Source organism: Hyperolius riggenbachi, chromosome 3 (assembly GCF_040937935.1).
Source record: "Hyperolius riggenbachi isolate aHypRig1 chromosome 3, aHypRig1.pri, whole genome shotgun sequence".
Classification (NCBI taxonomy): domain Eukaryota; kingdom Metazoa; phylum Chordata; class Amphibia; order Anura; family Hyperoliidae; genus Hyperolius; species Hyperolius riggenbachi.
In genome coordinates, this window is record NC_090648.1 from 192518139 (window position 1) to 192545849 (window position 27711).

Consider the following 27711-nt stretch of genomic DNA (forward strand, 5'->3'; position numbering starts at 1 on the left):
TAGCGGCACTCACAGCTGGGAGACATTCAGGTAAGGATGCATGCATTGGTGCGCGCAATCCCCTGCATTCTCCGCCCACAGGACTTCATACCCAATGGCGTTGAGTGGTCCTGGGGCTGCTGCCACGTCCACGCCAGTAGTTAAAAATGATTGATGATTACGTAGTTAAAAATGATTGATGATATTGAATCTTGCAGAGCTACTGGTTACACTGCTTGTGTTTCTGTGGGGATACCTGCATAAAAGTAATTACACATGCTTAATTTTGTATGTAAATTGAAAATCTTTTTTTTTTAACATGTCCAATTTTACCAGTAATGAGAAGTTAAGTCTTAATTACCATAACAATATTACTTGACAAGTACAGTATATAGTAAGTCAATGGATTTCCTGGTAAAAGGATTGTGACATGTGCAGCTAATTCTGCATAATCACACTTCCAAAGTACTTAGATCACATGGTAGATTAATTGCGTGCCTTCTTGTAAGGAATTGTATAGTGCCTGCTTATTTTCGCACCAAACCCAACATAAATAGTCTAAATCTAAATATAGAACTAACTAGGAAGCAAACTGTACATCAAAATGTATACATACAAATATCAATAAGTTTTAAGATGGAATATTATCACATTCAGCTGATAGCTGTCTTTCCAAAGGCTCAAGATAATGAAACCGCTTAGAGCAGAGAGTGAGAATAGTGCTCAGGGATTCCTTTTCTTATACCAAATGTTAAGGCAGATGGGATGCTGATTGGTCACAACTGATAAAACTAAAGGATCTTTTGAAGCTGTTACTCACGATGTGGCAGTGATATTAGTCTCCAAGCCAACTGACCAACAAGTGTAATAAAACATATACAAGACTTTATGACACTGTAAATAAGCTTCAAGCGGTCCCATTCATTCATTTATAAAGCACCACAGAATATGGTGCCACTTTATAAATCAATAATAATAATAATTATTATTACCCGCACTACTGTATGTACAATGAGCAACTTGGAATTTTATAGTGGTTTAATGCTTGAGGCCTACTGTGTAAGCACATGAACAGGGATGGATCAAGAGTTAACTTTAAGTCCAGTTATTTGATTCAATATGCTTGGTATTTACCGTATGTGATTTTCAGTCTGTTTACCATATTTTAGAATGTTGGCGTTTGGAGAAAAAATGAATAGATAATTTCATTCTTTCTTAAAACTCTCATGCACCTTCTTGTAAGTTTCAACTCATAATGTAGTTATACATAAGTGTAATTTCCTTGCTCTCTAGCACACATCTTAAAGGGAACCTGAAGTGAGAGAAATATAGATATTATATCTTCCTAATTCTCATATAAAATGACCAGTAGCCTGGCTGTCATGCTGAGCATTTGGCTGTAGTAGTTTGAGTCACACATCTGATCCGCATGCTCATTCTGGGCCAGTGATTTAAAGTATTAGAGGCAGGATAGCAACATAGAAGTCAGTTAGCTTGCATTGTTTAATAGAGAGTAAAGATGGCAGCCTCCATATTAATCTCACTTCAGGTCCCTTTTAAGTTACATTTTTGGGCTTTAAGGCTGCACTATTCATCAATTATTCCACTTGAAATATGTGAAAGACCTCTCCAGTTGTTGTGCAGCCAATATTACAATACTGCTTTGTGTTAGTGTTAGTACATTAGAGGTATGAGTCAGTACCCCTGATAATAGAAGAAGTGGCAGCATGAAAGCATGTGAGATTGAATTTGTAAATCTACCCCACTCTATGATTGTCAGATGGGTATTGTGTGCGTATGTGTAACTGCTAAGGGCTCGTTTCCACTAGAAGTGGTGTGATGTGGCTACATAGCCGCTTCGCACCGCGGGTATGCTGAAACACATGCATGGCAATGGATTAGTTTCCACTGCGTGCATGTTGAGCGGAGCCATCAGAGCATGCTGCAGATTCTCGCATGGCTGCATGCGCCCGCAGCTACGTCCCATCTCTTCAATTGACTTCCGCATCAGGAGATGCGGAAGTGACGCGGGCGCCAGTGGAAGTGATGCATCGTATCACTTTTACCAATGAAAAAGGGCCCTTATTGTAGCACGTCTTCAATTCTACAAGATATACTCTATTGATTACTGCCCTAAAATACTGTGTGCTCACAGTTCTGTTTATGCTCAAGTTACTGTTTACCTGCAGGCTTGTAAATTGCTGTTAAACAGCTTTTATGAGCACAATAATGAAACTGCAAGAAAGTAGGCATAGACAGCTCACCTAGTTTAGTTTAGACTTCAGTGCACATGCATGCGTACAAGCTATGGTTTGACCTGGCACTGAGGCATCTGATGTAATAAATCACTGCAAGAGAATGGCAGTTTCTCAACAATAAAACCATAATGATTTATTACAGAGATATTATGTCGGCATGATTTGTGCTTTATGAGTATTAGTCATATCCTTTAGGTTTTGAATTTTTTCGTACAGACTGAATGTCTCTTTTTTTTTATCAAAGCCTGGGATGGTCCACTGAAAAGAAACACCTAAACTCAGATAGCATGCAATATGTAGGAAACATTTTGTATGGAAATGTGAATCAAGTTGTCGGAAGTGGTGAAATATTGACAGCTTTTATGGATGTTATGTTGATGCAAAAAGGTTTTGCATCTGCACAGCTACAGTATATACTGGATGCATGTAATAGAGCCACTTTTAAGAAAATCAAAAGAGACATTTATTCAGTTAGTTACAAGACTACATACTCTGTAAAAGCACGCAGGAGATGTCAGTGCTATATAAAAACTAAATAACGATAATGGATATGGTTACATTCACTGAAGATGACTCCATTTTTTTTATTAGACATAAAACCACCATAGAGAGAAAATAAACATGGCAGCACAAAACATCCAATGCATTGTAGACCATTAAGCAGGGGCGTAACTAGAGGAGTGCAGACCCTGCACCTGCTGGGGGGCACCCTTTCAACTGATCCCACAAAAACATCTTCAAATTTCATCCAGCTGTGTCACTAATGACAGAAGCAGGGCTGCATCATTGCTAGCAACAAGACTATTTTCAGCTTAAAACAAAAGGAAGGACACGGCACTCAGAAGCTGTGTAGCAACAAGCTGTATTGGAGTCACAAGATGCACAACATGTTTCGGACGGAGCCCTTCAGGAAGGGCTCCACCTGGGACAAGTCAGCAGTTTTCCTGTTTGCTATTGTCAGCTTACCAGCTGGTGATAAAGGAGCATTGTTCTCATTCCAGTAAAATCTCTAGTTATATGGTTAGGGTATGGAGGCAGGGGTGTAATGGAGGGGAGCAGTACCTGCGATCACGGGGGGGGGGGGGGGGGGGGTTGAGCTGTAAGGGGGCCCCAACTACTACTTCACTACCTCCTATAAAGGGGTCCATCCTTCAGATCAGGTGTTTTTATGGCTGCCCTCATTATGGGTGTAAGTATTATGATGTACACACTTGTTTTATGGCCCTTGTTAGATTGGCCCTCAGGCTGTGAGGGCCATCAAGGGAAAGGAAGTGAACATTGGGGTGCCCCGTCAAAGGTTTGCAATGGGGCCCCATGATTTGTAGTTATGCCACTGCTGATAGGCCCTTAAACATGGCAAAAAAGATCTTTATGAGACATTCTTTGACTCGGACACCGGATCTGATAATCCTAATCAAAATGTTAGTGAAACTAGGATATTTTTGTCAAAGCAGTGGTAGCTTCCATCTGAGGTTTACTAGCCAGATGTTTTCTTCATGACCTTCCATCTTCAAATTGCTGTATAAATAACCTGTCTTTTTATTCTCTCATTCATAGTGAATGCCACAACTCCACAGACAGAATCAAGGTGAGGGTCTGGGACGAAGATGATGACATAAAGTCCAGAGTAAAGCAACACTTCAAGAAAGAATCAGATGACTTCCTGGGGCAAACAATTGTTGATGTGAGAACCCTAAGTGGGGAAATGGATGTTTGGTACAACTTAGGTAATTACCAGTTTCTGTAATGTTTTGTAGAATGGTGGAATTTTGAGACAGTCTCAGAACTTGCAGTATGATTACATCTCGTTGAACAAATATGGAAACCTACCAATATGTATCGCAGTTGTTCTGTATGCTTTGGCCAATTTAAAATCCGAGACAGTTTCTCAAGACATTTGTACCTTTAAGGTAATTCTGTCATGTAAGAGATGTGAAGGCAACCATTGCTGAACTCTTCTGAAAATACCAGCACCTTGTGACATTTTGGTTGCTTTAGATGACAGATTCAACATCTTTTTTAAACTCTACAAGGTGAATAGAGATGAATTTGCACTAAATAACTACACTATTGTGCATAAAGTCACAGATATTATGTGTATTTATATCCAAAACCTTGCAAAACTGTGTTTTTAAAATAGCATTGGAAACAAATTAAATCTTATTGTTCTTTTTATATTTAACTAAAACCTAACAGATATTTATTTTATGTATTTAATTAGTGGCTAGAGGAATGCACAGCAGTTTAGAGATTGCATGGGCCCACACACAACTGTTTAAGTATGTTTATATTAACCACTTGCCGACCGCACACTCATATCGTGCGGCGGCAAAGTGGTAGCTGGAGGACCAGCGATACACATCTGCGTCGCCAGGTGCCTCCCTAATTAATCAGGAAAGGCCGCTCCCGCGAGCGGCCGTTTCCTGTTAGATCACGGAGCGGGTCTCCATGAATAGACGTTTGTCTCCTTTGTTTACATTGAACGGCACTGCTACTACAGCAGCGCCGTAAGGCAGATCGGCGATCCCCTGCCAATCAACGGCCGGGGATCGCCGCCATGTGACAGAGGACAGCCTGTCACAGGCTGCACAGGACGTATAGCGTCCTGTGCAGCCCAGATCACCAGGGGGAGAGGGAGGGGGAATTTCGCCGCAGAGGGGGGCTTTGAGGTGCCCCCCCCCCCCCGCAACACCCAGGCAGGCAGGAGAGATCAGACCCCCCAGCACATCATCCCCATAGGGGGGAAAAAAGTGGGGCGATCTGATCGCTCTGCCTGCAACCTGATGTGTGCTGGGGGCTGCAGAGCCCACCCAGCACAGATCATAAAAAAACACGCTGGTCCTTAAGGGGGGGGTAAAGGCTGGGTCCTCAAGTGGTTAAGTTGTAAAGCTTACCTGAACTCAGAACATCCTCTCTTCTCTAAAAGATAAACAACAGCATAATAGCCTTTTGAACAAAAACATTTCTTTGTTACAGCTGATACAAATCCTAAAACAATCTGCACTGGTCCTACTTCATTAATCATGGAAGCAGACATATTGTTAACAATACATCCTGTGCTTTCAAATGAGCTTATCTGCTATCTCTGCCATAGTAGTCATGTGACACGGGGAGAGATCAGATTACAATTTGTGATTAAACACAAATGAGGAGGAATTAAACAGGCTAAACTCTCTAAATACATATTGAGTTCATTTCTCTATGTTTTCCTTCTGTCCTGTGCAAGAGTTCTGGTCCACTTTAAAGGGGAACTGAAGAGAGAGGTATATGGAGGCTGTCATGTTTATTTCCTTTTAATCAATACCAGTTGCCTGGCAGCCCTGCTGGTCTATTTCTCTGCAGTAGTATCTGATTAAAACCAGAAACAAGCATGCAGCTAGTCTTGTCAGATCAGACTTATAAGTCTGAACCATTGAAACACCTGATCTGCTGCATGCTTGTTCAGGGGCTATGGCTAATAGTATTAGAGGCAGAGGATCAGCAGGGCTGCCAGGCAACTGGTATTGTCTAAAAGGAAATAAACATGACAGCCTCCATATACCTCTCTCTTCAGTTCCCCTTTAAGGAGATGTCAGTCAAATGGAAAGACTTTTTTCTTATATGACGATCCTTTAGTTGGTTTCATTTTATGAAAAGGTACTAGGTGTGCATTGCTGTTTGCTACAGATGGTAGAAGAGATGTTAATAACTGTACGCTGCTACAAATATTATTTTTTAATTCTTTATTTTATGGAATTTAATGCAGCTCGGAATTGCACCAATCAAACGCAGAAATGAATCATGTTGATGGTGTCCTATTCCAAGCCGCAGAATGGTGCATACAATTGTTATCAACTTGAAAGCATTAGCATTTCCTTGATCAGCTCTAGTCGGCACCTAGAAACAAACAATAAACAAAATAACCTTATTTTAACCAATTCACCACTGAGGGTTTTTTCCCCTTGAGCACCAGAGCAATTTTCATCTTTTAACGCTTCTCTCATTCATTAACCAATAACTTTATCCCTACTTATAAAAAGGTCCACTTTATGAGACAGTCAGTTATAGACATTCTTGGTGAAAATACTGTTAAAATGTAAAACAAGTTAAGTAAATGTATTCAGAATGCCCTGGTAATCTTGCTGGAAGCCCTCCCAAACTTCTGTTACCTGCTGCCACTACTTCAGCTTCCTCCACAGTCACATGCTTTACTGATGTATGCATACCACACATGCCATCATGCAAATCAAAATGCCATCTCACCATCAGATATCCTATACTGCAAAGCTCATAAGCTAAAATCCACTAAATAATAGCAATGGGTTATGGATGCCTATGTGTTAACTTATAGGGATAAATGAGAACATGTCTGGTGTGTTTGAGAAACGTTTGAGAAACATTTTTGAACTTCTGGCGGCTCTATAAGTTTTTTTGTTTTTTTTTCAAACAAGTTTTGAAAAGGGGCACCAGGAGATCTGCAACCCATCCTGTCACAAATCTAGTATAAACCCCTCAAAGGACTGCCCTAAACTACACACAATTACCTTTACTACACTCGACTGCACTAAACTACACTACAATACACTTTCATACTATACCTGCTCCTGCCGCTGCAATCCTCTCCTCCTGATGTCATGCATGACCCCCATCACATGTGTGCTGCTAGCTTACAGAGACGGCACTGAGGCAGGCAGCGGTATGGAGGACCTGGCTGTTCAGCATAGCGGAAGGTGACCGATGATCCTGCCTACCGCTGCTGCTGAAGAGGAGCACACTGCTGGAGCCAGGAGGAGAGGAAGATGTAGAAGAGGATCGCTGATGGAGCCAGGGGGAGAGGATCACGGTGGCAGTAGCAGGTAAAGTATAGTGGCAGCTTCCCTGTCAGGGGAGGACTGGGACCTTTTGGCCTGGGGGGACAACACAAACTAGAGGCCCGTTTCACGGCATACCCAGTCCAAAGCCATATCTTTCTTGTGTGCAAATCTTCAAATTGTGATGACTAACAGCCCCAGCCACACACACACACACACACACACTATGTACCTGATGCCTAACCCCACTTCTCCGCACAATCTACCTGTCTGTGTCTGATGCCTAACCTTAAGGCCAGAAACCCACTGGGTGCGCTTTGTAAGCGTGAGTGATTTGAAAAAGCTCTTGGTAATGCAATGCTATGGGGGATTTTTATAAAATCACATCACTCAAGTGGGATCACACCCATAGCATTACATTAGCTAGAGCTTTTCAAATCACAAACCGCTCAGAAAATCTCTCCTAATGGGTTTCTAGCCTAAAGGAGTTATCAGGCTTTTTTTTTTTATGAAAATAAGTGCTACTTACCCAGGGCTCATCCAGCCCCAAGCTCCCAGCATGTCCCTTGCCGCAGCTCTGCAGTCAGCTGTTCGCTGCTGCTGCCTCCCAGCCCCCGGCGATGACGTTCAGGCCGACTGCGCCTGTGCGAGCGGCGCTGTCAATCACCGCCACATGGACCAGAGCGTACTGTGCAGACGCAGAACTACTGCGCCTGCGCAGTACACTCCGGTCCACGTGGCGGTGATTGACAGTGCTGCTCGCACAGGCGCAGTACAGGCCGACATCCAGGTCGGACTGGTGCCATCGCCGGGGACTGGGAGGCAGCGGCAGCGAATGGCTGACTGCAGAGCTGCAGCGAGGGACATGCTGGGAGCGTGGGGCTGGAGGAAGCCCCGGGTAAGTAGCACTTATTTCATTAAAAATGCCTGATAACTCCTTTAAACAACCCCCCCCCCCCCCCACACACACACACACAAACCTACCTACCTGGTGATGCCTAACCCCACTCCTGCCCACCCACCATACAAACTACTTGTCTGACACCTACCCCCCCCCCCCTCCAACTACCTCTTTGACAGTGCCTAACTGCCTGCCTCCCCCCTCCCCTGCCGTCAATCACAGCACAGGAAGAAAAAAAGTTCCCCCTCAGGCCAGGGTCAGAATGGGGATGAATATCACACAAAAAAAAACTCAGAGGGCACTGGCCTGGGCAGAGAATTGAATTTGACAGCAGTAGCAGGCAGGCAGCAAAGTGTGAGTAACTCAGTGACAAGAAGGGAGAAGAAGTACAGAAACAAAATGCATAAAAACCACCTTCTCCTCTGGCGACCTGGACCCGACCTCCTCTATCCTCCTGTCTCCTCAGTTCTACACCTCCTCCTCCTCCACAGCAGCAAGCAGCTATAGGTGGCATCTCCGACTCCCAGCCCCCAGAGTGTCCGACTCCTCCAGCCAGGACAGCCAGCCAGCCACTCGTAGCCGCAGCTCCAGCCCCCCAGCCCCCACAGCACAGAAAGCTGAAGAGTGAGACAGCTCACTCCGATGACACCGCAGGCACAGCAGCACGTTGCGGGCGGCAATGGCTCCAGGCGGGGGGCGGAGTCAAGCAGGGTCAACCCACCGAGCCGGAGAGGACCTAAGCTATTTGTGTCCTTGTGCCGCTCACATCCACCGCAGGCGCGGCCACGCACAAGGGCACACCACGGCCGGCAGCCTCAGCCCCTTCTCTGATTGGATACTTCAACTTGCCGGGAAATATCGCGCGAGGTTGCGATCCCCACTGCGAACCTGTCACCTGTGGTATGTCTGCGGCCGCTGCATACAGCAGCGGCCGGCCCTAATTACTTAAGATTCGGGCAGCCCGGGAGGCAGTTGCCCCCCGTCCCCCTGGGCCAGTCCTCCCCTGTTCCCTGTGCTCCCTGTATTCATTTTTCCGTTTCCATTTTTTGGGTGAGAAAAAGTCCGTCTTATATTCTAAAAAATATGGAAAATACCTCTGGCCTTGTACATTTTTTTTAAATCATAACGAAAATCTAATCTCTCCAGTGAGCAGCAGACAAGGGGAAAATTCCCAAAACAATATTCACAATTCTGTAGAATCACCCAATCCCCTGCAAAAATAAGTAAATCAATATTTCAGATTTATTTTACATCAGTTCTAAAAGACTGATTTTGTGGCAACAAATAATAATAATAATAATTTGCACAAGTCTCAAATAAATAAATTGCTGTAGTTTAGAAAAAAAGGATACGTCTCCAGTCATAAAGTCGTTAACTGTAGTCCACAAATGTTCACTGCTAAATTCTTCATTTCCATGTAGAGAGAAGAAGATACACACTGTACCTCGCCTCACCTCCACTTTACATTGGTCTTCCACTACATTTAGCATTTGGCACATTGCATTAGCTTACATTTTTCAACAAAGACTGTGCATCATGAAGAAACAGTCTAGCCACCAACCCAGGTAGCACCATGAAATATTCATTTAATGGAATTAAGTCTGAGAGAGAAAAAAATGATATGTAGGTCATGGAAGGAGCTTAAGAATTATCAATAAATTATGCAACAGGAGGGTTTGGTAAGGTTATATACTACAGTAACATTTGTTATAGCTTCTAGACAGCTGTGTTGTTTAAAGATAGAAGATAATGTCACCTCTTTGATGACAGAACATAGCAGTTAATGATGATATGACAAGTGACAGTCTCCAAAAACATCACCAGTTACAACAGCAATATCACCTGCATTCGGTCATGCACATCAGCGGGTAATGAGTCGTCTGTGATGAAATTTATACAGCAGAATTCTTTATGCAGTAAGCCCTTTAAAGAACAGGGATAATGGAAAAAGTGCAGAAACCCGTGAAACCAATTATATTTTTGTTAATTGGATTAATATGAGGTTAATTTGAGATTCATTTAGATTGCTTATTGGCGATGGGAACGTGAAACCTGCAAAATAGATTTTGCCTCAAAACGAATATTTTGGATACGGTGAGATTTCAAAAAAATTACATTTTTACACATGCTCCACTATTTCACATATACATGCACTCCAAGTGACTGACCATTCATTACACTGTATTTCTTTAATTTTTCCCATCCTTATATTGTTTCCTTTTATTTTTTCCTGGTAATATAACATCCTGACATGAAGCTTGCACACAGAAATGCATGTGGCAATGTATCACCTCAACGCACTGCTGTGCAGCACACATGTGCTCATTACACATGATGCACTCTGCTGAAATCAGCACTGCAACACAACAGTGTGCCTAAGTCATTATTAATATGCTATACTCATCAGCAGTACAGTTACCTAATGCTACATTTACCCACATGTTCATGATTTTGCAGATCCCCTGTACTGCCTTTGTACAGAGCAGGCGTTCTGTTAAGTGGCTGGATAGTGTAATGGTTAAGGGTTGTGCATCTAGCACAGGAGACCTGGGTTTGAATCTCAGCTCTTTCTGTTCAGTAAGCCAGCACTTATTCAGAAGGAGACCTTGGGCAAGACTCCCTAACACTGCTACTGCCTATAGAGCATGCCCTAGTGACTGCAGCTCTTGTGCTTTGATTGTACCAGGAGAAAAGTGGCATGTTATTTGTCTATTTTGTTTTGTTAAGGAGATGTCAGTCATATTAAAAGATTTTTCTCTTATATGATGAGCCTTTAGCTGGTTTCATTTTAGGAAACGGTACTAGGTGTGCATTGCAATGTGCTAGAGATGATAGAAGAGATGCTAATAACTTTAAGTTGCTATAAATTCAATCAAATGCAGTAGCTACTCACGTTGATTGTGTCCTATTCCAAGCAGCAGAATGGTGCATACAGTTGTTATCCTCTTGAAAGCATTATCATTTCATTGACCAGCTCTAGTGTGCACCTAGAAACAACAAACAAAAACAACTTTATTTTTAATGTGTGTAGTTTGACATGCCTCAAAGTAGAGGCAGTATGCGTTTGGAGGTGTTCTAGTAGTTGCACGATTAAATGAAGTAAACTACAGAGCATAGGCGGAAGAGGGAAAATCACTTAGAAGGGTCCTTGTAGATGTAAAAATAAATAAGGGAGGTTTCTGCAGTCTCTCCTTCAGCGCTTCAGTCAAGATGATATAAAGATGATATAAAGAGCTCTTATGATGGATGTTATGGGTTGAAAGCTGAAAGTACATTTTTATTCCAGAAAGTGATGCTGATCCAAAATATTTTTTTCCTGATTGTGGATTTGGCCACACTTAGTTACTTAGGGGTGTATGTGTTACGGCCAGAACCCGAAGTTTGACCACTTCTAGTTCTGGCCGGCCACTTCGGGTTCTGGCCGGCCAATTCGCGAAGTGCCCGCTGCGCTGCGGCCAATGTTAGAAACGGATCGTTTACTCTGATATGAATGTATCTTCTGGCCGCAGCGCAGCGGCCAAACGTATTAATTTGTTGCAATTTTAAGCCGGCGGCAATGTAACGATTCAAGCCGCCGGCTTTTTCATCTGCCTCATCTCTCTCCCTCTCTTTCTTATGGGCAGCCGGGCGGGGACACGCGTGTCCCTCCGGAGTCGTTCGTCGCGGCAGGGAAGCCTGCCGTTCTTGCAGAGCGGGTGCTGGCAGAAGCAATGTCTGCAGCCTCCCCGCTCTGCTGCCCCTGCTGCGACGAACGACTCCCGGGGGGACTCGCGGTGCCCCCCCCCCCCCCCCCCCCCCCCCCCACCCGCCGGCTGGCCATAAGAAAGAGAGGGAGAGAGATGAGGCAGATGAAAAAGCCGGCGGCTTGAATCGTTACATTGCCGCCGGCTTAAAATTGCAACAAATTAATACGTTTGGCCGCTGCGCTGCGGCCAAAAGATACATTCATATTCTAGAGTAAACGATCCGTTTCTAACATTGGCCGCAGCGCAGCGGGCACTTCACGAATTGGCCGGCCAGAACCCGAAGTGGCCGGCCAGAACTAGAAGTGGCCAAACTTCGGGTTCTGGCCGTAACATATGCACTAAACTGTGTCAAAGGAAACCTGTAATAAAGAAAAGTGCCCCTGGAGTGGTACTTAGCATCTGGATCCTTATCAGTCTCCCCCCTTCCTCCTGTATGGCCCCTATCCAGCGCTGGCTCACTCAAACAGCAGCAAACAGCTATATTTACCCCAAATCCTCAATAAAACCATTTTGTACTTACCACATGTCTTGTTGTCAATAATACCCAGCATACAAGCCTTAAATTATAAATCAATTGGACATCTTATCAGCAAGGTAATGTGTGATGGACTTCCAATAATCCTGCACCAACATACACAATGTAAGAAGTTGAAGTCAGATTGACCACATCTATAACACCCAAATTCTTCCCTGGACCCCATTTTAGCCAATCTTGCAGGCTTATAGAATGACTGATGAAACAATTTAATCTGTTTAGTTTGTCATTGGCTCTAATCACCGTGGGCATGTATGTCAATTTTGACCAATCAGACTGCATTAACCTACTTTAATACAAATTGAATGTTAATGGTAAGTGTCTGATATCTGTACATTCATTGTTACTCTTCAGCCCTTGACCCTGCTCTGTGAGGTGAAGCAATGCATTGTATTTAGTTTATTTGGCAGATTGCTATTGTATCCATTATTATAGTGGCATGCCTTATGTTGTTACTCCGATTCCTTTCCTCACAGTTAGAGATGGGCCGAACCTCCGATTTTAGGTTCGCGAACCCTGTTCGCGAACTTCCGCGAAAGGTTCGGTTCGCGAACAAGTTCGCGAACCGCAATAGACTTCAATGGGGAGGCGAAAAATGATAGAAAACATGTTTCAAAAGCTCTAATACCTGGAGCCACACCTAATTGAGTGAAATACACATCACTGCTGAAGGACCCACCCTCCCTCCAAGCAAGGTCCTTTATACCATTTGCCTACCTACACTAATTAGTTATGGGACAGCTGCTACGGAGATTTTAATTGGTCTCCCACCTCCCTCCTCCCTCCAACCCTTCAACCTATTCCCTCCTCCCGGAGGGAGGAGGGTCTCTTCTGGCAGGGAATTATACTATTTTTAAAGCCAGTATACATCATACCATAGCTGGGAATCGAACCCAGATCTCACTGTGCAGTGGACACGTCACCCTAAGCACTGTACCACTACAGTAGTAAGTGAAGCTAGCCTAAAATGTACCATTAATGCTCAATGCAATAGAACCATTAGGTTGCTTAAAGGAGAACTGTAGTGAGAGGTATATGGAGGCTGCCATATTGATTTCCTTTTAAGCTATACCAGTTGCCTGGCAGCCCTGCTGATCTATTTGGCTGCAGTAATAATAATAATAATCCAAACATTTGTATAGCGCTTTTCTCCTGTCAGACTCAAAGCGCTCAAGAGCTGCAGCCACAGGGACACGCTCAAGAGGCCACCCTGCAGTGTTAGGGAGTCTTGCTTTGAACTCCTTACTGAATAGGTACTTGACCTAGCCAGGATTTGAACCCTGGTCTCCCATGTCAAAGGTAGAACCCTTAACCAGTACACTATCCAGCCACTGTCGTGTGAATCCCACCACAAACAAGCATGCAGCTAATCTTGTCAGATCTTACAAAAATGTCAAACACCAGATCTGCTGCATGCTTGTTCAGGGTCTAGGGCTAAAAGTATTGGAGGCAGAGGATCTGCAGGATAGCCAGGTAACTGGTATTGCTTAAAAGGAAATCAATATGGAAGCCTCCATATACCTTTCACTACAGTTCTCCTTTAAAGGGAACCTTAACTGAGAGTGATATGGATGTTTCCTGTAAACAATACCAGTTGCCTGGCAGTCCAGCTGATCTTTGTGACTGCAATAGTGGCTGAATCACACCCTGAAACAAGCATGCAGCTTGTTTTCAGGCCAGCAATTTCAGGCCAGCAATTTCAGGCCAGCAATTTCAGGCCAGCTTCAGTTGGCATAGTGGATAGTGTGCTTGTCCACCATACAGTGAGACCCAGGTTCAAATCCCAGCCAATGTGAGTTGGCTTTTATGCTACAAATCCTTAAAGGGAACCTAAACGGAGAAGGATATGGATTTTTCCTTTTAAAATAATACCAGTTGCCTGAATCGCCTGCTGATCCTGTGTCTCTAATACTTTTAGCCACAGCCCCTGAACAAGCATGCAGATCAGGTGCTCTGACTGAAGTCAGACTGGATTAGCTGCATGCTTGTTTCAGGGTGTGATTCAGCCACTATTGCAGTCACAAAGATCAGCTGGACTGCCAGGCAACTGGTATTGTTTACAGGAAACAGCCATATCACTCTCAGTTAAGGTTCCCTTTAAAGGAGAACTGTAGTGAAAGGTATATGGAGGCTACCATATTGATTTCCTTTTAAGCAATACCAGTTACCTGGCTATCCTGCAGATCCTCTGCCTCCAATACTTTTAGCCCTAGACCCTGAACAAGCATGCAGCAGATCTGGTGTTTGACATTTTTGTAAGATCTGACAAGATTAGCTGCATGCTTGTTTGTGGTGGGATTCACACGACAGTGGCTGGATAGTGTACTGGTTAAGGGTTCTGCCTTTGACATGGGAGACCAGGGTTCAAATCCTGGCTAGGTCAAGTAACTATTCAGTAAGGAGTTCAAAGCAAGACTCCCTAACACTGCAGGGTGGCCTCTTGAGCGTGTCCCTGTGGCTGCAGCTCTTGAGCGCTTTGAGTCTGACAGGAGAAAAGCGCTATACAAATGTTTGGATTATTATTATTATTACTGCAGCCAAATAGATCAGCAGGGCTGCCAGGCAACTGGTATAGCTTAAAAGGAAATCAATATGGCAGCCTCCATATACCTCTCACTACAGTTCTCCTTTAAGCAACCTAATGGTTCTATTGCATTGAGCATTAATGGTACATTTTAGGCTAGCTTCACTTACTACTGTAGTGGTACAGTGCTTAGGGTGACGTGTCCACTGCACAGTGAGATCTGGGTTCGATTCCCAGCTATGGTATGATGTATACTGGCTTTTAAAATAGTATAATTCCCTACCAGAAGAGACCCTCCTCCCTCCGGTAGGAGGGAGGAGGGAATAGGTTGAAGGGTGGGAGGCGGGAGACCAATTAAAATCTCCCTAGCAGAGTGTGTAGCAGCTGTCCCATAACTAATTAGTGTAGGCAGACAACTGAGTCAAATGGTATAAAGGACCTAGCTTGAAGGGAGGGTGGGTGGGTTCTATAGCATTGAAAGCAGTGTGTTTGACAATAACATGTCTGCTGACAGTGAAATGGAGGGTAAAAATTTTGCTTTATAGAGCGAACCAGGCGAAGCGAACTTCTGCAAACGTTCGCCTGCGACACACGCACGCGAACCACCGAAGTTCGCACGAACCCCGTTCGCCGGCGAACCGTTTGGCCTAACTCTACTCACAGTGCAGTACTTACAGTTCAGCAAGGATGTCTATACTGGGGCACACTGTTAATTGAAATGATCATGACAGATCATATAGCTCTTTTCAGGAGACGTCTACATTGTGTACATAGCTTAATGATATATAATACTTGTATTATATGTCTTTCTATCCTCCAAAATCCTTGTTACTCAATGACTAGGTTTTAGATATCCAACAGGAAGTAGAGGTTTGATTATTTTGTTTGTTCTGGTTTATTGCTCTGCATAATATGCCCATGTTTTTCTTCTAAATAGTGGCAGTAGTTGGTGGGGAATGTATGCAGTTTATGAACAGATACAAAATGCTATAGCTACCATAAATCAGTCAAGTGACGCATATAGTTTGTGATAGGCTCCCACCTCAGCAGTGAAAGGCGGGCTGTGATATGACAAGCATCAGATTCAATTAAATATTTGAAGGTGTTAAAGAAAAAGTAGATGTTTCTGTAATACTTCATTGTTATCCACATTAGTCAATATTTCACACCTGGATTCATATTTCATATAGATAACACATGGAATAGCAAATTCTTTTCATGAGTCACAGCAGAGACAAAAATACAGTAAGTCTAATCCAAGCCAGAAAATATTGTATTAGCTTTGATCAGTGTACACAAAGGCTAGCCTCCACTTTGGGTTATATTCCTGTTTGTCTCATTTTTGGCCCTTACAGGGACCACATATAATACATTTTTTTTAGCACAGAGTTGAAATATCCATCTAGATTTTATTTATGTCCTTAATGTACCCGCAACCCCCCCCCCCCCCCCTCCCTGAACTAAGGATGGGCCAGTGAGATGCAAATATAATTCCAAGATGATGTTGGATTATGCAAATTTACCGTAGTATGAAAATGTGTGCAGCTTGAAAATGGACTGTACCCGTGTAGAATTTGACTGGAACCATTTTCAAGCTGCTTAAGCTTACATATAAAATGTGCATTATCCTGCATTAATTTGGAATTACTTGTATCTCGTTGACCATCCCTATCCAAGACTACTATGGGGTCCTAGAACAGGTGCCAAAATGAGATGTTCAGTGGGGACACAGAGAGCAGGAACAAGTTAAGAGAGGTTTCTATCTTGTTGAAAGCTAACAAACCAAACTGCATGGAGTCTTAGGCTGTGTTCTCATTTGTGCCCGACCACATGTGGCCAGCGGGAGCCAATGGTCCGCCGTGGTCCAGCTGTAGCCTGGGGCCGATGCACTCCCCCATATGCTAAATGGGAGAACACATCTGCCTGCCCAGGATTATCCCAGACTGCACAGAAGTGCGGTCCGCTTACTGCATCAGATCCCACGGATCCGTTACAGTGTGACCAATGTGAATGACTCCTATTTATAAATTTCATTTTGGAGTGGAGAACGGACCAAAAAAAATGCCCGGTCCTCTGCTTAAGTGGGAACAGAGAGTTATACTGTATATCTGACTTCCACATCTGCTTTAAAAATCTGTTTTTCTCAGTATTTTCAGGCACTGCCTATGTTGACATTGGACCATGTTCATACTAAGTAAACAATGCAAGAGCAGGATCATTGGGGACAGTGGGAAAAAAGGAGGGTGGTGGTGGTTTGGCCATGCCAACAGCCAGATCCAGGTCATAACTCTGGATCAGACCTCTGGAACCTTTCAGGGCTTGCTGTAGCCCATTTGTATAAATCACATTTGTCAGACAGCTTTGTAAAGCTGCATATCATGCTGCCCCACATTTGACATGTATGTTGTCAGCATGCTACACGTCTGCTTTAATTTCCTAAGCTTACAGCCAGCGCTCGATGCCCTGAACACAATTATTAAGTTAAATATTAAAGAATTTTCATTTCTCATCTGCATATTTTAATTTCTCCCTTCTCTGTATCTGACCTGGCATTTATGCAGAGCTAATTGCTTGCCAGCAGTCAGAAGCCTGATCTCATATGTCATGTTTGCATTCTCTTACCTGGCTGCACAGACTTTGGATAGGGTGCAACTCAAAACAAAGCTACTTCATCTGCATACGTTTATGCTTCAAGAAACAAATATATTTCAATTCTCTAAAAGGGGACTCGACAGTGTCTGCTTATTAGTTTTGTGTTATTCCTGCTTCAGCTTATGTAGTGGACAATAAAATAACATGGACAGAATAGAGAAACATATGAACCAACTTTATAATATGCGCACACACGCTAATAAGGAAATGTTTCTGAGAGACGACATGCACATGAGAGGGCTTCTGCCCCAAGGACCATCAGACTACATTAAAAGTATATGTTTGATCATTTGCAGTCTATATACTATGGAAAAATAACAATTTATAACCCAGTGGCCTATAAATTCTGCACTTTAACCACTTCAGCCTTCAGTGTTTTTTCACCTAATGCAGCCGAGCAATTTTCACCTCCCATTCATTCGTCAATAACTTTATCACTACTTTTCACAATTAATTGTTCTATATCTTGTTGTTTCCACCACCAATTAGGCTTTCTTTGGGTTGTACATTTTGCTAAGAATTATGTTTTTATAAATGCATTTTAACAGGAATATTAAGAAAACAATTGAAAAAAATCATTATTTCTCAGTTTTTGGCCATTATAACTTTAAGATAATACATGCTACCATAGTTAAAACTCACATATTTTATTTGCCCATTTGTCCCAGTTATTACGCCATTTAAATTATGTCCCTATCACAATGTATGGCGCCAATATTTTTTGGGGAAATAAAGGTGCATTTTTTTCAGTATTGCATCCATCACTATTTACAAGCTTATAATTTAAAAAATAATTGTAATATATCCTCTTGACATGCGTATTAAAAAAAAATAGTTACCGAAGGGTCTGAACTTTTTTAAATTGTAATTTTTTTTCTTTAATTAAAAAATGTATTTGGTTTTTTTTGGAGTGTTGGAGGTAAACAGTTAATTTTAAATGTAATTGTTTGTGTGTTAATAAAAAAAAAAATCTATGTAGATGTAGTTTTACTATTTGGCCACAAGATGGACTCAGTTATTTTTTTTCTTCTTGTGATCACGCTTACAGGAAGTGAAGGGAGGACGTGAAACACTTTTTTTCTTTAGAAAGATAGCGGCTTCTCGTAGAAGCCGTCAGTCTTTCTAATGGGGACTTAGATCAGTGAATGGGAACTGCGTTCCCATTCATTGATCTCCGAGCTAACGGGTGGTGGTACGGGAGCACGCGTGAATGAGCGGCCACAGGAGTGCGCAGCACTGCGGCAGCAGCCTTTTGGACATAGCAGCTACGTCTAAAAAGCTTAACTAGTTAAGTAGTGAGGGCTAATGCACCATATTGACTTCTTAAGAACACATAAAAATAATATCACAAGTGCTTTGATGTGTTTGATGTGCATCAGGGTAACCCTTAAAAGGTGTAGGCACCTGTTACTAAATAAGGTCAGTTGATGTAATTGTGCAAAGTTCATAGAAACTAATCATAAATTGGTGTAGTGCACCATATGGGTGAAAATGGGAGTTGGGATTATGTTGCTGCAGATACTCACATTTATTTACCTAAAGGGAACCCGAGGTAAGAGGGATAAGGAGGCTGCCATAATTATTTCCTTTTAAACAATACTAGTTGCCTGGCATTGTGATCCTTGTCTCTAATACTTTTAGCCATAGACCCTGAAAAAGCATGCAGCAGATCAGTTACTATGACTCGCTGATTTAGGTTTTACTGGATTAGCTATATGCTTGTTCCCGGGTTTTGACCAGGCACTACTTATGCCAGAACATCAACAGGGCTGCCATGCAACTGGCAATGTTTACAAGGAAATAAATATGGCAACCTCCATTTCCCTCTCACCTCGGGTTCTCTTTAAGGTGCCCACTAAGGAAACAATCTTACCACTTTTATGTAATTGAGGAAGCACCTAAATTATCCATTGAAAATATATCCACTCTGTTTGAACAATTTTACTAAATCTATGTAGTAGAAGAGTAAACAGAGTGGATATATTTTTATGGATACTTTAAGTACTTCTTAATAAATAATTACATAAAAGTGGTAAGATTGTACAATCAAGATTGGGCACCTTTACCGAATAAGCCTGAATGTTCCACTTCTACCTGATTTCCTGATTTTATGCAGCACTAACACAACTGACATACTTTTTGAGTGGATGATCACTGTATAAGATTTTTTTGTTATCAGTTTTCTGTGATGAAAAGGTCAATGTAAATGTCAATCACAACAATTCAGTACATACAAACTTCAGTACAAACTTTATAGGCCAAAAGCCCTATTGACATTCTTGAGAATGCTAGGGGAGCGAATAAAAAAATAAAACATTAGACCATTTTTGCTGATTACCATTAGGTAATCTATTCCTGTGAAGTTTTGTCAAATAAAACCTTTCCACCAGAAATAACCCAAATACCGTGTGAATAACTAACTAAATAAATACGTAACTAAACTAACTAAATTATTTAAATAAATAACTACTGGTAACTAAATACCTTTCTAAGTAAATAACTGCTCAGTGGCAGCTGCTAATTAGTGGTTATTTCTGCTGCTGGCATAGTGGCGGCTGCTAATCAGTGGCTGCTACTCAGTGGCAGCTACAGTGGTGGTTGATAAGCTACAAGCGATCAAGGGAGGAGGCGGAGCAGCAACACAAGGTGGCACCTGTATGTGGCCCTCAGAAAAGGCTTCACCCCCAGGCCTGACTTTGAGCATGCCTGACTTGGCAAAAACTTAAAAAGTGAATTGAATAAGGGCCCATATGTGTATACTGAAGAGATTAAGTATAAGGGCCCGTTTCCACTAGTGCAGTGCGATTCTGTTGTGGAAAACGCAAAAACGAATTTGCATGTGGATGCAAATTTGTACGCTTTTGTATGCAAATTTTAACACGAAAATGCATTCAGTTTTGCATCTGTTTGTAAGTATGCGAATTTAAACAGGTCAGTGCCTGTGTGCTTTTACATTGATTTTAAGCTAAAACATACGCGAATTTGCATGGAAAATTTGCATAGCAAAAACGCAGGCAAATTCCCTATTAAATACATTACAGGCAAATCTCACACTAGCCTTGCAGTGTGTGAATTCTGATGGCTCTGCTGTGCAGATTTTTCCTGCACAGTCCACCAAGCAGAATTTCTGACAAGTGGAAACAGGCCCAATGATTTATATTGGTTATGCGTATCTGCATGCAGAAAACGCATGCAGATTCGCTCTAGTGGAAACGGGCCCTCAGTGTAGTCACTTTATTCATGTGTGTTGCACTACTTTTTTTTTTTTTCTTTATCAGGGACTTTGACTTTTAGAGGTAATTAAACATGAGTTTCCAAAATGAATTTAAGATTTTCCTTAGCTGTTCACCAAACAATTGTTAATGTTTAAGCAAGCATTTCAGAAATTAACACTACGGCCTAGTGCACACCGAGCGGTTTTTGGAGCGATCCGCCGGCTGCATCCGCCTGGAAACACGCTTGGCTAATGTATTGCAATGGGATGGTGCACACCGGCGGTTTGAGGTTTTTGCCAAGCCGCAAACGCGCCTCCTGCTGCGTGTTTGCGGTTTTCGGAAGCGTTTCGTCCTCAGTGTAAAGTATAGGAGAAACGCAAACCGCTCTGAAAAACGCTACTTCTGAGCGGTTTGCCAGGCATTTTTGTTACAGAAGCTGTTCAGTAACAGCTTTTACTGTAACAATATGTGTAATCTGCTACACAAAAAACGCACCCAAAACCGCTAGGTATGTTTAGAAAACCTCTCTAAACATACCTAGAATCGCTCTGAAATCAGCTCCCAAAACCGCTAGCGTATTGCGGATCTGCTAGCGGTTTTGGTGTGCACTGGGCCTACATTAGAATGCTGAGAATACATTTTCCCAGTGACATCAAGCATAAGAAGACAATTCTGCTAATTGTTATAAATTTGGTGAGCAAACTTAAAAAAAGAAAGAAACTGGAACATTCAGTCATTTCTTCTGTCTCACACTTTTAATTCTTAAGTCAAAATCAAAGTGTCTGCCAAGAAGCAAATTATTGCATACTCACCTATTTTCTGCTGTGTCAATACTCAGAGGACTCTCCATGTCTGTACCATAAGGCTTTAGCAGCTGTCGGCTGGGTTTGCCCGTTGTTAAACCTTTCCTCACCCTGATTTACATTCTGAATTTTTTCACAGGTGGTGAAATCTTTACAGCTGGCAGGTGCTGCGGTGCGGAATCGTTGTTTACTGTGTGTTCCAAAGCCAGTAGATATAATGCCTGGTCTCCCAGAATGCTCTGGGAGGAGAATTCTACATGGCTAAAAAGCCTAGGCTAAGCATCACTAGGAGGTTGGGATACATACCAATATACAGCAATATATAGATACAGGAAGTGTTTGTAATTCTGAAACCAGGATAATTACTGTAAAATGTACTACATTCTGCTAAATGTCACAATGGTGCCTCTGTCGCAAAAAATGTAAAGTTGAAAATTTATGTAAACGTATACAGATTAAAAGTACGTTTCTTCCAGAGTAAAATGAGCCATAAATTATTTGTCTCCTATGTTGCTGTCACTTACAGTAGGTTAGTACAAATCTGTCATTAGCCAATCTCCTCATGGCTTTCTTTATTTTCAAAAGCACTTAGCGAATGGCAGTAGCTCCATCCAACTGCAAAAAAGAAAAAAGATGTGCAGCAAGCAGGGAGGTTGGCCACGGTTTTTTATAAATCTTTTTCAAGGAGTATCTTTATAAAGAATTAATGCCATGCTGAGAAACCCCTATGAGAAGATGGACTAGACCAAAACCTGTCGATTCTGTCAGAATTCTACTACCACTGTAAGTGACAGCAACATAGGAGAAAAGTAATTTATGGCTCATTTTACTCTGCTTCTTATGCTCATGCTTCTTATTTGTATGTGTTTACATGCATTTTAAATTTTAAGATTTTCGCGACATTGGTCCTTTATGCCTGGCGTATAAATCTGTGCACAAAACCTGCCCTACGTACATCTCGGAGCTTGTTCACAGGTATACACCAGGTCGCCCCCTCTGATCCTCCAACGACCTTCGCCTTACCACCCCACGCATTTCACACTCCCATGCCCGCCTGCAGGATTTCTCAAGAGCCGCCCCCACCCTCAGGAACGCCCTTCCACCACCCATCAGACTTGCTCCCTCTTTCAACACATTCAACCAAGCCCTCAAAACCCACCTTTTTATGATGGCCTACCCACCTCCTACCACACAGTAACTCTCTAAGGAATATTTAACAGCCCCACCTAGTGTTTCCACCCCTCCCTTTAGATTGTAAGCCTCTGGCAGGGTCCTCCACTCCCTAGTGTAATCTACAGGATCATGTGCTCCTGTCCTATGACAGCCTGTACTTGTATTACTGGGCCTACCTAACCAGCCCATATTGCATGATCATGTATTTTGTACAATTTGTATGTATAACTTTGTTCTATGTGTATAACCCTATGTATGTCATCCTTGTATCATTGTATATATTTATTGTCCAGCGCTGCGTAATAAGTTGGCGCTTTATAAATACAATAAATAATAATAATACCAGTTTCAGGAAATATTAACTGCTGCCATAGTCTCTGTATATGAAGGAAGTCACTGGCTGATGGCATAGAAAATGGACATTAAAGCCCTGTTCACAGTGGTCAGTTGTGTTGCAGAATAATTTTGTATGTCAACTCACTGCCCATACATTTCTATGGACTTGTTCACAGTAATGGGTTACATTATTCTAACTTGCTGTATGCAGGTTTTGTATAAGTCTAAGTCCAGTCTCCATTGCAGTTCATAGTCATTACATGCCGTAAGTTATGCAATGGACCACTGAGAACCGAGCGGCACCTGTACCCATGCGTGAACGGCCGCTCATCACTCAACAAATCATCGAGAGAATCGTGACGTGGGTACACAGCTTTACAGACAAACAAAGCATTTGGCTGAACTTGGCTGAGCCAGAGTCTTTGTTTACTGCTAAAGGCACATCCTTATTGTACAAAAGTCCTTATTAGTGCTGACCAGTTTGTATGCCCCGAATGTAGCTTTTTGGATCAGGTTGAATCTGAATATTTAATATTTGGGTCTTTTTTACAGCTGACTCTAATTTAAATAACCACCCTACAAATGGAATCTAACGGCCAAATATACTGTATAAAAGAATGTAATAGAGCTATGCTTTAAAGAGAGGCAGATATATGAAGCAATAATCCTCGATCTAGATCTTTAGCATAATCTCAGGAGCTCTACCCTCTCATGACTGCATTAATCATTTCTTTACAGATGGTAATGTACAGATGTTTACCATTCTTTCCCACTTAATGTTTTCTTTTGTGGAACTAAATGAAAGGCTTATATAACATTGTTACTTTAACCACTTTACCCCCACGCGTACGCATTTCTCCGTCCCTTTTTCCATCTTTTCACCCCCAGGGACGGAGAAATGCGCAATTTACGCGCTCCCGCCGCTGCCCGCGCTCCCGCCGCTGCCCGCGCTCCCGCTCGCTCTAGCGCGCACTCCTGCTAGTAAACACGCCGCCGCCCGCTCGCCCGTAGATCAATGAACGGTAAAATCCATTCCCGTTCATTGATCTAAGCCCTGCAATGATCTGCTGCTTATCCGATAAGCAGCCCGATCATTGTGAAAAAAAAAAACGTTCTCAGCCTCCTAGTACTTCCTGCAAGCGTCCGGAAGGACGCTTGCAGGTCGCATTAAACAAAAAGTTACTGTTGCCATCTTGTGGCCAAATAGTAAAACTACACCCTAAAGCATTTTTCACGTACAAATAAATGAGTTTTACACAAAAAATTAACTCCTTACCTCCCACACTCCCCAATTTATTTATTTTTTTTAATTAAAAAAAAAAATTACAATGAAAAAAAAAACATAAATAGTTACCTTAGGGACTGAACTAAATATTTATGTCAAGAGGGTATAACACTGTTACTTTATAAACTATGGGCTTGTAATTAGGGATAGACGCAAAACTGAAAAAAATGTCGCAAATATTTTAATTGGAAATAAAGGTGCAAACATTGTGATAGGGACATAATTTAAACGTTTTTATAACCGGGACAAAAGGAAAAATAAATTTCATGGGTTTTAATTACAGTAGCATGCATTATTTAAAAACTATAAAGGCCAAAAACTGAAAAATAATAAATTTTTTCCCACATTTTTTCCTATTTTCCCATTAAAACACATTTAGAATAAAATAATTCTTGGCATAATGTCCCACCTAAAGAAAGCCTAATTGGTGGCGGAAAAAACAAGATATAGTTCATTTAATTGTGATAAGTAATAATAAAGTTATAGCTCCTCCACTGGTCTCTGGCAATCTGGAAAAAACACTAATGGTAGCAGTACTAGATAAACCACTCTCTGTCATCTACTTTACACTGATGAATAATAACACACATACTATCTCTCGTTGTAAGGCTCGTTGGAATGGGGATATTGTGGGATTGGATGATGCAGACTGGGACGAAATATTAGAAGAATTCGTTAAAACTCCTATATCTGCTAAAGAACGACTAATTCAATTCAAGTTCCTACACAGAACATATTTAACACCTGTGCGAATGAATAAAATATCCGACACACACAGCCCCAATTGCCCAAGGTGCGGAATTACCCCGGGTACCTATTTTCACATGTTCTGGGAGTGCCCTAAGATACTTAGTTTCTGGCAGGAAATTATCACACTCATTAACGAAATCCTCGAAACTCACTTGATGCTCTCCCCTAGAATAGCATTATTGGGATTACTAGATGGTACTCCGGCTAACAAATACTCGCAGTACCTAGTTAAAATTTTGTGTTTCTATGGGCGCAAACAGATACTTCGAACGTGGAAATCTGACAGACCCCCATCCCTCAATTTCTGGAAGAAAAACGTTATCAAAACTTTACCACTATACCGTTTAACCTATAAGAGCAGGAACTGCCCCCAGCGATACGACAAAATCTGGGCCCCATGGTACAATAACGTAGATGCTCTTCCAACCGGTCCGGATGATTAATCATATTTCTTTTTAATAGCCTCTCACTACAAGAATAACCAGAGATGGGCTTAAGGGTCATGGTCGGACGGGGAGGTGCTGGAGAATCTTCCTCTTTCCTTCTCTTCCCTTTTCTTTCTCTCCTTATCTCCTCCCTTCTATTCTCTCTACCCCCTTTAACTCCTTCTTTCTTCATGCTCTAAGGTCCACAATGTATTGTATTGTGTATTGGTATACTGAATAGTCAAAATATTGATTACGAGGATATTTTATATACAGACACAAATATATACCATGCAATCTTATCCGCACTACTTTGGCATAACTTTATATATAATACTGATGTATATAAGCCCTACATGTATACGTTTAAGCTGACAAGTAAATAGTCGCACATTGTTCTTCAATGTAAGCAACAGTTGTCAACAATACTCCGATTTAGGGTGGATCGAGGTGCTGTTTCTTATCTTTGTACCTTCTTAACTATGTCTATGTATTGTTAAAAGTAAACAAAACAATAAAATTGAATTGTTAAAAAAAAAAAAAATAAATAATAAAGTTATAGAAGAATGAATGGAAGGAGCGCTGAAAGGTGAAAATTGCTCTGGTGGTCAAGGGGTAAAACCCCTCAGTGGTGAAGTGGTTAAATACATACATGTAAACAGCAGTACATAAGAAGCATGTATGTACAGTGTATTTAGAGGGCATGGATCATTTGTATTTTTCTGAAGCTTTACATAAATCTATAAGAACCGTGGTATCTTCCTGTGGGGATGGGCATTGTCCAATAAAGCGTGTTGAGAATCTACATATTTATGCTTATATGAAATAAATCAATTTCTTGCATATAACACATGGATTCTGATCGAATTCATCTTTACTGCTTGGTTTTCTCCTTTGTGATATTTTGCCATTATAAATAAAATGCCTTTTAACCACTAGCAAGCAAGTACTTTTTCAACTACTTTTTGGTAAATTTTTGAGTTGTAGAGTGCAAAAGTTATTTTATACAGAATATGAAAAATTATCTCCTAGGAGAAAACTTAAGGGAAAAAGTGAATTGGAAGGGGCCCACTGGTCCTTATTCAATTCAGTTTTTCTCCTACGTTTTTTTCCTTGGAGAATATATTTCATCTTCAGTTAAGCTAACTTATCAGCACTCTGCAATTGAAAAAGTACCAAAAAGTAGTTAAAAAAGTACTGACAAAATCATTCCAGGTATTTTCTTGCTTGCTGGTGGCTCAATATACATTTTATTGATACGATGTGAAAATATTACCTAGGACAAAACCGAGGAGAAAAAGTGAAAGAGTATTATAGGTAAGTAAATGTGAGATGAGTTTGGAGGTGGAGGATATTGGGGAAGTTAAGTAAGCTCATTATAGATTAACAGAGTAACCAAGCAGCTCGGGGTGACCCAAACCACTAGGAATGTATAGGGGGATACAAGAGACCGAAATGCCCTCCTACTAATAATTTCACCAAGTGCTCATTATAGATGAGACTGTAAGCGGAGAGCATTATGGGTATTGAATAAGCTCACATTAAATGAGTTTGGAGATGGATAGTATTATGAGCATAGAGTAGTCTTCTTGAGTGTAGAAGATTCATGGTGAAGAACATAAACAACTAGCACTGAGTAACCTCACATGATGTGACTTTGGAGGAGGAAAGGGTTACTGTATTAGTATTGACTGAGCTCACCTGACACATGATTGCATTGACCTTCCCTCTCAAATCAATTACACAACAGTTCCATTTATGTAAATTAGTCTTCAATCAAAGAAATGGAGTAAAAGATCAGTGTTCTCTTCTGACCTTTCAACTCAGTATTTCCATCTTCCACATTGATGATAACTACATCATCATTGGCGTTTTTAATTTATGATCCTTGCATAGAGTTTGTATAAAGTAATTCAAAGTTAAGATTCACATCTCTGGTGAGGACCTGGCTTTAAAGGGGAACTGAAGTAAGAGGTATACGGAGGCTGCCATATTTATTTCCTTTTAATCAATACCAGTTGCCTGGCAGCCCTGCTGGTCTATTTCTCTGCAGTAGTATCTGAATAACACCAGAAACAAGCATGCAGCCAGTCTTGTCAGATCTAACGTTAAAGTCTGAAACACCTGATCTACTGCATGCTTGTTCAGGGGCTATGGCTAATAGTATTAGAGGCAGAGGATCAGCAGGGCTGCCAGGCAACTGGTATTGATTAAAAGGAAATAAATATGGCAGCCTCCGTATACCTCTTACTTCAGTTCCCCTTTAACTTCTAGTATGACTGCTCCATCACTGTCTTATTGTTTTCTTACTTCTCAGTAGACAAAGATAGCTGGCACTC

The 27711-nt window shown here is 41.7% G+C and overlaps 1 protein-coding gene across 1 annotated transcript in view; it reads left to right on the top strand.

Annotated features, from left to right (window-relative positions):
* UNC13C (unc-13 homolog C) overlaps nt 1–27711 on the top strand; it is a 784159-nt gene that overhangs the window by 372280 nt on the left and 384168 nt on the right. Inside the window, exon 12 of the mRNA XM_068275480.1 lies at nt 3795–3964. Within this exon, the coding sequence (XP_068131581.1) occupies nt 3795–3964 (170 nt within the window). The remainder of the gene's footprint in view (nt 1–3794; nt 3965–27711) is intronic.